Source organism: Eptesicus fuscus, chromosome 15 (assembly GCF_027574615.1).
Source record: "Eptesicus fuscus isolate TK198812 chromosome 15, DD_ASM_mEF_20220401, whole genome shotgun sequence".
Taxonomy (NCBI): domain Eukaryota; kingdom Metazoa; phylum Chordata; class Mammalia; order Chiroptera; family Vespertilionidae; genus Eptesicus; species Eptesicus fuscus.
The window spans coordinates 17,221,505-17,235,596 of record NC_072487.1 but is presented as its reverse complement, the minus strand read 5'-3'; the positions used below and the strand labels follow the sequence as shown (position 1 = coordinate 17,235,596).

Below are 14,092 nucleotides of genomic sequence, written 5' to 3'. Positions count from 1 at the left end.
TTTTAAATTTTCAGTTAATACTTAGTTAATATTCAATATATAAGTATTTTTAAAATTCTAATAGAAGGATGTCTGAAGATTGAAATATTTTAAATTTTATGTAGATATTTAAATTAATATTTAAATATTTTTTAAAGTTTAAAAGAATGTGTTTATAGTTTTTACGTTTAAAATATATTTAAAAATTTACAGCGATATTTATTTAATTCTAAACTTTTCAACTATTTTAAAAGTTTAATTAAGTGATGCTTTAATATAAAATATTTTTTAAATACTGGGCTTTATATTAATATTTAATATTGAAATATTGTAATATTTTGAGTAGCTTCAGGAAGAGCCGTTTTAATGCTCGCACTTCCCAGTTTGTTTAACTTCCCTCCACGGCTCTCTAACGCTGTAACGTGGACACATCACCGAAAGCCCCAGAGCCCTACGGAGCCGCCACTCCCCGCAGCCTCACCAGCGCGGGGCCGTCGCCCGTCCTCCCCGCGGTCCCGGCTCCGAATCCGGGCGCATCCCGCGCAGAAAGTGCCCCGATTCCCCACAAACCGCCCAACACGCTCTGATCCCCGCCTCTGGGCCCGCAGCACACGGGTTCTCGGTACCAATGGCCTCGCTGGAGCTTCCGCGCAGAAGGAAAGCCCCAAGCTCCTGGGGAAGCGCAGAGCCCCGTCTGCAGCAGCGGCGGCCTCCCCATGGAGGCTCTGCTTTCAGTATTAAAGCCGCACAGAGCGGCCCTGCGGGGCCCTGCCAGCTTCTCTGCTCTCAGACCAGACTGACTGAACTTCCCCAAAAGCAGCTTCAGAAAGGCCTCCTGCGCCCTCTGGCGGCCCGTTGGAGAACGGCGCTTTCTAGAAATCCCTAGAAGGAAAGTTGCTGCTAATTGTTCCCGCGACTCCCCCTGGCGGTAGTGCCCTGAATCACTGCAATTCCCAATGGCCCAGATCCACCTGTGGCTGGTGGCAGGGGCCATGCTCTGCTCCAGCCCTGCTGGTTCCCTTGAGGAGGACTTACTTTGGATCCATAGAGGAGACAACCTGCGAGTTTTCAATCTTTTGAGGCAACTGCAAAGGACCCGCCCTCACCTATGCCTGGATGACAGAAACGACTTCAAATTTCCTTGGAATGGGACTACAATCACCCAGATGCAGAAGACAGAACGCACCTGTCTCCATCATCAGATGATCACGCACATCGTCGACCTCTTTAGAACACAGCACAGCCTCGCTGCATGGGACCACACCCTCGTCTCTCAACTCCTCTCCAGCCTTCACCACAGCCTGGAGCACCTGGAGCAGAGGGAAGGAGAAAATCGGGATTGTTCCAATTTGGGAATTCTCCTCCGGAAGTACTTCCAAAGCATCCATAACTACCTGAGAGAGAAGAAATACAGCGCCTGTGCCTGGGAGGTCGTTAGAGTGGAAATTACACTACGCGTTGGAATCATGTAACAATCCTCAAAGGAAAGTCAGCAAATTCACAATAAATGTCTATGGTGACTGACTCTCTCTCTTCAACTGCATTGTTTGCCAAGCCCCTAAATAATCTCCACTCACATTTCTGCACCAGCTGAGAAATACCTGACTTCAAAATCAAGGGGTTATTTTAAAAATATCTTTTACATCATGAATTTACAAAATTATGTTTAGAGAGAGGTACATGATCTGCCTCTTAAATAAATAATTTTATCACTTTTTTTTTTTTTTTTTACTGTTTAATTTTTGGGGACAGTGGTGGTGCAGGGGTAGGGACTATTTGCTGTTTCCAAACTATAAATTCCAATATTTTTTTAATGAAAATATTCTTCAGGATAATATTTGGTTAAAGACATTTGCCAGTTAAGTTCACTCTGGCTCTTGTAACTGGTCAACAGAAACCTATTCAGACGTTGGTTGGTCATTAGAGAACTTTATCTTGCGTTTGTAGAAGAGAACAATGCAAGCATTTCTGATCAGAAGACTCTTATGTTTGGCTCTTGTGTAAACAATGATTGTAGGTCATGGGCACCTTCTATTTGGAAACTTGGTCAACTCAGCGTGTGTAGCTAAAGTTTTCTGGGAACTTGATTCTATTCTACCCAGTTGTACAGAGAGAAATGAGGGTGGATCACCTGGGACGTTTCCACGACTGTACAGGGCAGTATCACTGATGCTCCCAGCAGTGGGGCTGCACCTGTCTTAGGTGATGCACTCAGTGCAAAGAGGTGAGAAGCAGACTCCGATCTGGTGATCAGGGAACAGGACACAGAGCACACCTAGGAGCAGGAAGGAGGTGAAAGTCAGCAGCAGTGTGAGAACTGGGCAGAACAGAGGCAGGTAAAGCCTGGACGGGAACAGGCAGGCCCTCAGGAGGGGAACAATGGGAAGGGCCTGCACTGAGTCACCTGTTTCTGCAGATCATTCTGGTTCCGAGGGGGAGAAGGTGGAAGTGGATGCTGAGAGCAGAGCTCTCCCACAGACACGTGGCCAACAGCAGTGTCCCCAGCCCAGGGGACCCTGACCCCACAGCAGCCCGCTGGGAATTGGAGGGACCACGGTTACTCCAGTGCCAGCGACAAACCTGTTTCAATTGTCAGAAAATTCTACTCATGAAAACCATTTAAAAGGAATGTTGTCTACTTTTCCTTAGAACTTAAAGCCAGTTCTATAGACTCAGACCACACTGGTGATGTCATACAGAGCCAGACAGCAACCCACTGGCATTTGAAGTGGAACTTGGAATCCGTTGTCACCCCACCCTCCCTGCTCAGTGCTCTCATGGTGTGGCCTCTCCTTGGTTCATAAATCCCATGTCCAATTCTCTCCTTGTCTTTTAATGGGCTCTTCCAGATCAGCCTTTGTCTTAAACTCCTTAAGGGTTTGACCTTGGATTTGTGGTACCTTCCAAATAATTCATTGCTCCAGATTTACACTGCATATAGTGGTGTAAACAAGTTTAATACAAATAGGATTACTGAGAAGGTTGAATTCACCCTCGGTGTAGCTCAGGGCTGGCTCCATCCTCCCTCTGCCACAGCACCAGCACCCCGCGGGGCTGCAGTCCATTCTGCCCACTTACACTTTGTCCTCTCGTCATCAGAAGTCACTTCACTCCTTTCTCTTTTAGGACATGCAGAATTCTATTTCTTTCATTTTTGCCACAAACAACTGTCAATTTTGCTTTCTAGGAAAGTTGAAATGAGAAATGAAAAGTCTGACGTCATGATAAGTATAGAGGAAAATGGTGAAGTCCCTTTGACTTTATTTACTTCCCTTTATATGAACCTCAGGATGAAGTAGAAAATCATGTCAGAGGAGCAACACAGACTATGCCCAGTAAAACACTCTGTAATGACTATGTGGTTATTTACATTTAAATGAAACACTTTGTATAATTAAGAATTGAAGGCTCTTACTACCTGAGTTAGCAGCCTGAGCCTCACTGCCCTGCATCCTGAGCAGGAGACAGAGGGATGAACAGAGGAGCCCAATAGAAACGCACAGGCTGAATGAGCAGCTGAAGTTCACCAGTTTCTGTTCTACAAGTTTCTTCTGAGAGACGTCGTCATTGAATCTCCTGTCCCCAGCTCAGAAATTCTGAGTTCAATGTGTTCAATAATTTAAAAAGAGAATTCAATAATAAAGCTGCACTTGCCAAAACAAATTATTGGCCCACTGAAGATCAATGATTGCAAATGGATAACGAATGCCTCCACCCACTGAGACAAAACAAACCTTTGCTGTCAGCGTTAGGGCTGTGGACACCACTGACACCTGGGTCCTGGCTCAGGAGAGGAGCAGGTCACCACCGAGAACAAGGGTCCTTCACACACACCCTCCGGGGGAAGCAGGAGGATGCTGACCCATCATTTGCCACAAAGACACAAGCCCCTCCTCCTGGGGAGGTTTCTAAGGACCTCAGGATGGGGTGAGCCTGCCCTCAGCGGGGAGTCCAGGAGAGTTATACTTGAGGACACTGTCACTCAGAGGCACATGGTTACTAGAGCTGATCTCGGCCTCGGGAATGGGGTGGCGCTGGGAGAATATTACTATCTTGTGATGAGAATCTCCACACCTACAGCCACCAGCAAAGAACCAGGATTGCTGCTGGGGGTATTGGCACAGCCTGAGGAGCACTAACAACCAGTTACAAACGCTGGAAGGAAATGGCAATGTCTACACAAGTCCTGAGCCAGTGGCCCTCACGAAGCATAACCACGTGGCCCTGCAGGAATGGGTTCTAGAGGAGAAACATCCCCGAAACGCAGTCACTAAAAACCTCAGCCTCTGCAGGGAACACAACAGTAAATAAAACTCAGCCCTTGGTTCTAAAGAGCTTATGGACTACATGTGGGCCAGCAAGGACCTGACAAAACACACAAGCCCACACGGATGAGGGAGCCTGACTCCCTGTGCAGAGTGAGGAGGGCAACACGGTGCCCAGACGACACATCTAAAGTTTGTTGGGAGCCCAAACCGGTTTGGCTCAGTGGATAGAGCGTCGGCTTATGGACTGAAAGGTCCCAGGTTTCATTCTGGTCAAGAGCATGTACCTTGGTTGCGGGTACATCCCCAGTGGGAGGTGTGCAGGAGGCAGCTGATCGATGTTTCTCTCTCACCGATGTTTCTAACTCTCTGTCCCTCTCCCTTCCTCTCTTTAAAAAAATCAATAAAATATATTTTAAAAAATTTATTGGGAATTTAAAATAGAAAATTAATATTGCAGATTGATGACATCTTCTTAGACCACCTAAAAGAAAACAAAAAAGGAAGCGAAAGTGGAAAGAAATGCTTAGAAAATGAAAATTGTGGTGTTCCCTATTTAAGGGCCCTGCCTAGAAAGAAGGTCATTGGAGAACTTCTGGCCCAAGGTTGTTCACCAGACGCCCAGCTCAGCCAGGCCAGCAGCACCCTCCTTTGCCCATGGCCCTCCTGCTCTCGCTACTCACGGCCCTGGTGCTGTTCAGCTCTGGCCCCGGTGGAGCTCTGGGCTGTGACCCGCCTCAGGACCACGTCCTGCTCAGCAGGGAGAACTTAGTGCTTCTGAGCCAAATGAGCACAACCTCCCCTCTCTTCTGTCTGAAGGACAGAAAGCACTTCAGCTTCCCCCGGGCAACGGTGGATGGCAGCCAGGTCCAGAAGGCCCAGGCCCTCTCTGTCCTCCACGAGATGCTCCAGCAGATCTCCGACCTCCTGCCCCCAGAGAACTCCTCTGTCACCTGGAACATGACCCTCGTGGACCAACTGCGCACAGGACTCCATCGGCAGCTGGAAGACCTGGACACCTGCTGGGCGCGGGAGATGGGAGAGGAGGGATCTGCCCTGGCCACGCAGGGCCCTACCCTGGCCTTGAAGAGGTACTTCCAGGGCCTCCGTCTCTACCTGAAGGAGAAGAAATACAGTGACTGCGCCTGGGAAGTTGTCAGAGTGGAAATCATGAGATCCTTCTCCTCAACAAGAGCCTTGCAAGAAAGGCTGAGAAATAAGGACGGAGACGTGGGATCGCCCTGAGAGGATTCTCATGATGAATGTGTCACATCACCTTTGCCCATATGTCCTGGGTCATGTGCAAAGGCTCTTCTATCTGCTTCAGTCACAGAATTTATTGACTTTTACTCAACAAATCTTCTGTCAGAGTGTTAGGCGAGAAAATGTTACAAAATTCAGCTCCTGGGTCAATAGTCCCTCATAGGTTACTGCCTGAATGGTTATCTATTGTTATTTATATATTTATTATTTATTCTTGATTAATTGTTATTTATTATTTTTGGTTATAAATGGTCATAAATGGTTATTTATTTATTTATTATTTATTCTTTCATCTTATCATATTTATGTATTTATATAACCAATATTTGCTCTTACCTTGAATTAAAATTTACAAAACATGTAACTTTTTAAAATTATTAAATTTGCATTTTGCTTTATTTATTCAATTCTCATCAAAGAAAATTTCGTGAGTGTTTTACTTCTGAAAACCTAAATCCTTATTTTTTGAATCTATCTCAAAATAGCACTCCTTTTTAAGTCCTTTAGAACAGTCCCCCACCTCTCAGAAAGTGCTATGGAAAGCTGGAAACGCATGGAATAGAGAAGAGCCCTGGAAAACATGGATGATGTTCGGTGCTTATGTCAGAATTGTAACCGGTTTCCATTCCGTCAGCCAGGAGGAGAGGGCAGGGATATCAGGGAGGGGTCTTTAGTGCGAAGTGGAAAGGATACACGGGATTTGTTGGCTGATATTGGCATCTGGGCCTCCTCCTACCAGTCTCCCAGTCCTGCTTCACTGGGTGTATTCACTCCCTTCCTGCCCCGCCCTCACCGCCTCTAGGTCTGTTGTGGTTTCCCCTTCAAGGTTTCTAATCAGAAGAAAAGCCACAGGGAGAGAGCAACTGTGGAGGGGCCGCTCTGTGTTCTTCACAACTGTTGTGGACAGTTCTGCTTCTAGGAGTGTGCTGATGGGTGTTCTGGGCCCTGAGCAAAGGCCAGTGTTCCAATGCGGGCAGGGAAGGGAGTCAGCCAAATGCACATAACTGCGTGTGTGCTGTGTGACTATCTCTGACAGCAGGGAGAGAGACCAGTTTGGGAGGATTTCTCTAAACCAGTGATGGCGAACCTATGACACGCGTGTCAGCACTGACACGCGTAGCATTTCTGATGACACGCGGCCGCATGCCGAGGATGAAACATTTGCTGCTCCTGAGGATGAAACATTTGCGACTAGAGTCTTGGAGTTAGTTTTTTCCTCAAAGTGACACACTACCCGAGTTATGCTCAGTTTTTTGGCGAAGGTTGACACACCAGGCTCAAAAGGATGCCCATCACTGCTAATCTGTGCCTCAGATGACCTAGCCAAGGCTTCAATTCACTTGTAAATAAATTGTGGGTAATACTTTAATACATTTTTATCCTTTATCTTTCCTCTCCTACTCTACTTCATGGACCAGTTCAGAAGGAGAGAAACTTGCCAATTCTGGACTTTTTCCAGTCTTTCTTTGCCTATCACCTGTTGAATGGTAGCATCCTTTCTACTTGCTTGCAGATTTAATGGAGTTCAACTGTGTTACTCTTAAGTTACAAATAGGTTGCTTGGCCATTTGAGTTCTGCTGGTCTAAACTGGGACCACCTGGGCTGCTGCATTTATGCTTCTCTACCTCCAGGTACATTTTAAGGCAAAATTCAGGATGACCGGTGGTTGACCTAGCCAAGTTGACACATAGAATTAACCATCACAACCCATGTCCTGGAGATAGGATGCTCTGATTCTCAGCAGCCTCTTTGTTCCTGTGAAGAGGGAAATTCCTACAATGTGAAGAGCTTAGACTGGGGAGTCAGCACTCCTAGATTCTCAAGTATTGCTCTGAAATTGGGAAAGCTAATCTCTCTGTGGCTTTGTCTTCTTCTTCATAAAAAAGGGATAATGAAAGGAACCACTTCTGCCTCTTTTGTTAACTCATGTGCACTAAGTTAGAAGAACAAGACTGACACATGAAGGTGCTTGAGAAACTCCTGTTTTATAAATGCATGTTTTCAAAGAGTGTTCAAAGAATGAACCATAAATTAATATGCTTAGAAGAGTGCCTACAGCATAGGAGGTGCTCAATAATGTCATTCTTATATTTATTATTTAAACTGATTTTCAGAAACAAAGGAAGGGAGACAGAGGACAACATCAATGTGAGAGAGAGATATGATAGGTTACTGCATGAATGGTTGGGTTCTACTTGCAAGCTGACTAGGCCGGGAACTGAACGTGCAACCTAGGTACATGCCCTTGAGGTGGAAGTAAACCTTTGACCTTTCCATGGGTGGGTCAACACTAACCACTAAGAGACATCGACCACTTCTATGTCATCTTGAGTAGTAATGATATTTACTAGTAGATGACCCAAATTACTGATGGATTCACTAATCATATGAAATGCACATTGAGAATGAGTAACATCCATGATTTTGCTCGATAGTATTAGCAATTTGGTGTTCTTAGTTAAAGTGAGTCTTTTGTGAGTTGATTGGTGTGATTCCCATTCCTTGTTCCCAAACGATTACATCTGATGAAACAATAATCATGTGGCTGGTTTTGCAGAGCTGAAGGTTGGCCAGGGGACAAAAGTTACTCTCCTTTATCCCCCAGACAGGGCAGACAGCTGTGCCTTCTCCTTACCCCTACTGTGCCCTTCATCCTCCCCTTTGCTGTAAGTTTTGTTACATAGGATTTAGCTAATTTACTGTTTTCTTATTCCAAGGTCAGCCATTATGTTCTATTCAAGGCCTTCAACTGGTTAGATGAGGTGGACTCATATTAGGGAGAACAATAGCTGTTCCCAGTCCATCTACTTAACTGTCAGTCTCAGACCAAAACACCCTCACAGACACATTCAGAAAGTTTGGCCAAGTGTCTGGGCTCCTCATGGTCCAATCCAACTGAAACCTAAAATTAATCATCACAAGGAGCTAAGATAAAATACTGTAGCGCCCAGTGGATTTCTAAACCTGTATCTCTATAACCGCAGATACTCTGTTCAATTGGGTTACTTCATTTCTACCGGACATAAAGCCACGTGTGAACATTCTCTGCAACACCGCGTGAGTGATTTAAGGGCTTGTTTATTTACTCATTTTTCTCTTTCTTTTGTTTAAAAAATGTATTGGGGTGACATTGGTTCAAAGGATCATACAGGTTTCAGGTGTGGATTTGTTACAAGATCTGTATATTGTACGGTATGCACACCACCCAAAGTCAAATCCTCTTCCGTCACTATATATTAGTCCCCCTTCACTCCCCACCCTCCCAGACCCTTCCCTCTGACAACCCCCACACAACTGTTTGTGTGCAAGAGTTTAGTGTGACATCCCACATTTGAGATCATATGGTGCTTAGCTTTTTCACGTAGCATAATATTCTCAGGACCCGTCCACGTCGTCCCAAATGGCAGGATTTCATCTCTTCTTATTTCTATTCCATGTGACTATGTACCACGTCTTCTTTAGCCAATTCTCTATTGACGAACACCTTGGTTGTCTCCATGTGTTGGCCACAGTGAATAATGCTGCAATGAGCCCTGACCGGTTTGGCTCAGTGGATAGATCATAGGCTTTCAGACTGAAGGGTCCCGGGTTCGATTCTGGTCAAGGGCATGTACCTTGGTTGCGGGCACATCCCCAGCAGGGGGTGTGCAGGAGGCAGCTAATGGATGTTTCTCTCTCATCGATGTTTCTGACTCTCAGTCCCTCTCCTTGCCTCTCAGTCAAAAAATCAATAAAATATATATATTTAAAAATAATGCTGCAATGAATAAGTTTTTCATTTCTCCCATATATATGCAAGAGAGGGATTGCTGGGTCATATGGTAGGTAGCTCTGTTTTTAATTTTGGGGGGAATTCAGAGCCTGTTTTTCGTAGTGGCTGCAGAAGTCTATGTTCCCACCAGCAGTGAATGAGCGTTCCCCCTGTTCCACAGCCTCTCCAACACTTATTACTTGTCTAACAGGGGTGAGGCGGTGTCTCACTGTAGTTGTGATTTGCATTTCCCTAATGGCTAGTGACCATGCACATCTTCTCATATATCTGTTGGACGTTTGTCTGCCTTCTTGGGAGAGGTGTCTATTCAGGTTCTGTGCCCACGTTCTAATTGGGTAGTTCGTTCAGTGTTGAGTTTTGTGAGTTCTTTATACAGTTTGGGTATTACACCTTTGTCGGAGCTATTGTTTGCAAATATTCTCTCCCATTCATTGGTTGCCTCTTTGTTTTGTTGTCAGTCTCTATTGCTGTGCAGAAGCTGGTTAGTTTGATATGGTCCCATTCATTTATTTCTGCCGTTCCTTCACCTGCCTTTAAAGTCAAGTTCATAAAATGTTCTCTACAGCCAAGGCCCATACATTTAGTACATATGCTTTCTTCTATTGATTTTATTGTGTGAGAACTTGTGTTTATTTATTTGATCCCTTTTGAGTAAAGTTTTATTCATGGGACAAACTGTAACCCAGTCCATTCTTTTGCATGTGGCTTTCCATTGATCCTAGAACCATTTATTGAACAGGTTTTCCTTACTCTATGGCGTTATATACCCATAATGAATTCTCAGCAAGAAAAACTAAACAAACACTCCAATTTACCATAGTGCCCATAAAATTAAGATACCTAGGAATAAACTTAATCGGGGAGGTAAAAGACTTGTACTCAGAAAATCACAGGACATTGAACAAAAGAGATAGAGGCATGTATAAATAAGTGGAAGAACATACAGTGTTCACTGACTCTTAGAATTAACATCATTAAAATGTCCATACTACCCAAAGCAATCTTAGATTCAATGTAATCCCTATTAAAATACCAACAGCATATTTCACAGATCTACAAGAAATACTCCAAACATTTATATGGAACAAAAGAAGACCTCAAATAGCCGCAGCAATCTTGAGAAAGAAGAACAAACTTGGAGGAATCACAATACCAGCTATCAAGTTATACTGCAAAGCCACTGTAATCTTAACTGCCTGGGACTGGCACAGGAACAGGCAGATAGATCACTGGAACAGAACAGAGACCCCAGAAGTAAACCCATGATATTACAAACAATTAATATTTGACAAAGGAGCACAAACATACAACAGAGTAAGACAGGCCCTTCAATAAAAGGCGATGGGAAATTGGACAGCACTGAGTTACACAGAGATCAGTGCCTGGCACAAGAACCAGAGGAATCTCAGAGCCCACTCTGCAGAGAACCAGCTCTGAGGAAAGGTTCCTGACAAAGCACTGCTGTTCTGTGAGTGGTAACAGTGAGCTAAAGAATCCCTTCTTTCAGCCTCAGAGGCAGACCACCTCTGGGGATGTTATCGGAGGCACAGGAAAACATAAACAGGCAAGAAAGAGGCAGAGGGTGGTGCTGTTAAGAAAGGGGACATACCTAGGTTTTCAGCCCTTGAAGATGACAACACTAATTCAAAAGCTCCTTCCTGGGTTAGTAGAAGGGCAGAGTACTTCCCTCAAGCACAGAGTTTAAGAAGGACTCACATCTGAGTCATCAAGATACACAATACTTCCAGGCAATACAAAATAATGAAGTAGGCAAGGACATCCATGATGAACAAAATATCAACATTTTAGACACACGAAATGACCTTCCACTTGCAAGTCCCTGAGAGGCTTATGAAGGGAAGGGGTGCGGCACGGTGCAAATATAATGTTAGCAAGTTCCATTCAGTCTACAAAATGCTAACCAAAGAAAGGAAAAGATCGGTCCTGCTAACTGTCCTCTCCAGCCTGCACACAACACCAGTTTATACTTTTAACGATTCATTCAATGTGAGGTCCTGTGATGACGTTTCAGTAAAGTGAAATGAAAGAAAAATGACTCACCATTGTCACGTGGTAACAAGAAACTGTCCAACAGGGCAATACTCTCAACTGAACACAAGTAATCCCTTTTATTAAAAATAACATCTTAAATAAAACATTTGTATTGATTTCAGAGAGGAAGGTGGAGGGAGAGAGAGAAATGTCAATGATGAGAATCACTGATTGGCTGCCTCCTGCAAGCCCCACCCAGGGATCTAGCTGCAACCAGGACCTGTGCCCAGACCAGGGATGAACCCAGCACTTCCTGCTTCACAGGCTGAAGCTCCAGCGCTGAGCCAGGCAGGCCAGGCTGACAACAAGTCATCCTGAAAACACTCAAGTGTTTGCTTCCTTTCCAGCCAAGACAGTAAAATTACACTAAATCCCGGTTCTGGTACAAATAAAATACAGCTGAAATAAAGTGCAAGTTTCATACATGCAATTTTTATAGCCTGAATGTAAAAAATTAAAACATTTTAAATTTTCAGTTAATACTTAGTTAATATTCAATATATAAGTATTTTAAAAATTCTAATAGAAGGATGTCTTAAGATTAAAATATTTTAAATTTTATGTAGATATTTAAATTAATATTTAAATATTTTTTAAAGTTTGGGAGAATGTGTTAGTTTCTACGTTTAAAATATATTTAAGTAAGATATGTACACATATAATTCCTTAATAAAAAAAATTGAAGAAAAAATAAATAAATATATAAAATATATTTAAAAATTTACAGTGATATTTATTTAATACTAAACTTTTCAACTATTTTAAAAGTTTAATTAAGTGATGCTTTAATATAAAATATTTTTTAAATACTGGGCTTCATATTAATATTTAATATTGAAATATTGTAATATTTTGAGTAGCTTCAGGAAGAGCCGTTTTAATGCTCGCACTTCCCAGTTTAACTTCCCTCCACGGCTCTCTAACGCTGTAACGTGGACACACCACCAAAAGCCCCAGAGCCCTATGGAGCCACCACTCCCGGGCCCAGCTCCCCCCGCAGCTTCCCCAGCGCGGGGCCGTCGCCCGTCCTCCCCGCGGTCCCGGCTCCGAATCCGGGCGCATCCCGCGCAGAAAGTGCCCCGATTCCCCACAAACCGCCCAACACGCTCTGATCCCCGCCTCTGGGCCCGCAGCACACGGGTTCTCGGTACCAATGGCCTCGCTGGAGCTTCCGCGCAGAAGGAAAGCCCCAAGCTCCTGGGGAAGCGCAGCCGAGGCCAGGCTCCGTGCGGGCTTCCTCGGAGCAGCGTCCGCGGCCAGGCGCAGGCAGAGCGGTGTCTGCAGCAGCGGCGGCCTCCCCATGGAGGCTCTGCTTTCAGTATTAAAGCCGCACAGAGCGGCCCTGCTGGGCCCTGCCAGCTTCTCTGCTCTCAGACCAGACTGACTGAACTTCCCCAAAAGCAGCTTCAGAAAGGCCTCCTGCGCCCTCTGGCGGCCCGTTGGAGAACGGCGCTTTCTTGAAATCCCTAGAAGGAAAGTTGCTGCTAATTGTTCCCGCGACTCCCCCTGGCGGTAGTGCCCTGAATCACTGCAATTCCCAATGGCCCTGATCCACCTGTGGCTGGTGGCAGGGGCCATGCTCTGCTCCAGCCCTGTTATCTCTCTTGAGGATGACTTACTTTGGATCCATAGAGGAGACAACCTGCGAGTTTTCAATCTTTTGAGGCAACTGCAAAGGACCCCCCCTCACCTATGCCTTGATGACAGAAACGACTTCAAATTTCCTTGGAATGGGACTACAATCACCCAGATGCAGAAGACAGAACGCACCTGTCTCCATCATCAGATGATCACGCACATCGTCGACCTCTTTAGAACACAGCACAGCCTCGATGCATGGAACCACACCCTCGTCTCTCAACTCCTCTCCAGCCTTCATCACAGCCTGGAGCACCTGGAGCAGAGGGAAGGAGAAAATCGGGATTGTTCCAATTTGGGAATTCTCCTCCGGAAGTACTTCCAAAGCATCCATAACTACCTGAGAGAGAAGAAATACAGCGCCTGTGCCTGGGAGGTCGTTAGAGTGGAAATTACACTACGCGTTGGAATCATGTAACAATCCTCAAAGGAAAGTCAGCAAATTCACAATAAATGTCTATGGTGACTGACTCTCTCTCTTCAACTGCATTGTTTGCCAAGCCCCTAAATAATCTCCACTCAGATTTCTGCACCAGCTGAGAAATACCTGACTTAAAATCAAGGGGTTATTTTAAAAATATATTTTACATCATGAATTTACAAAATTATGTTTAGAGAGAGGTACATGATCTGCCTCTTAAATAAATAATTTTATCACTTTTTTTTTTACTGTTTAATTTTTGGGGACAGTGGTGGTGCAGGGGTAGGGACTATTTGCTGTTTCCAAACTATAAATTCCAATATTTTTTTAATGAAAAGATTCTTCAGGATAATGTTTGGTTAAAGACATTTGGCAGTGAAGTTCACGCTGGCTCTTGTAACTGATCAACAGAAAACTATCCAGACGTTGGTTGGTATTTAGAGAACTTTGTCTTGCGTTTGTAGAAGAGAACAATGCAAGCATTCCTGATCAGAAGACTCTTATGTTTGGCTCTTGTGTAAACAATGATTGTAGGTCATGGGCACCTTCTATTTGGGAACTTGGTCAACTCAGCGTGTGTAGCTAAAGTTTTCTGGGAACTTGATTCTATTCTACCCAGTTGTACAGAGAGAAATGAGGGTGGATCACCTGGGACGTTTCCACGACTGTACAGGGCAGTATCACTGATGCTCCCAGCAGTG

General features: G+C 44.6%; 3 protein-coding genes across 3 annotated transcripts; all 3 read left to right on the top strand.

Annotated features, from left to right (window-relative positions):
- The first annotated feature begins 935 nt into the window (after positions 1-935).
- Positions 936-1,451, top strand: LOC129151612 (interferon omega-1-like). The gene has a single exon (XM_054727019.1). It carries the CDS (start codon positions 936-938, stop codon positions 1,449-1,451), a length of 516 nt encoding a protein of 171 aa, XP_054582994.1.
- Positions 1,452-4,901: 3,450 nt separating this feature from the next.
- On the top strand, positions 4,902-5,489 carry LOC129151669 (interferon omega-2-like). Its single transcript, XM_054727374.1, has one exon. It carries the CDS (start codon positions 4,902-4,904, stop codon positions 5,487-5,489), a length of 588 nt encoding a protein of 195 aa, XP_054583349.1.
- Positions 5,490-12,872: 7,383 nt separating this feature from the next.
- On the top strand, positions 12,873-13,388 carry LOC129151560 (interferon omega-1-like). The gene has a single exon (XM_054726727.1). It carries the CDS (start codon positions 12,873-12,875, stop codon positions 13,386-13,388), a length of 516 nt encoding a protein of 171 aa, XP_054582702.1.
- The last annotated feature ends 704 nt before the right edge of the window (positions 13,389-14,092 follow it).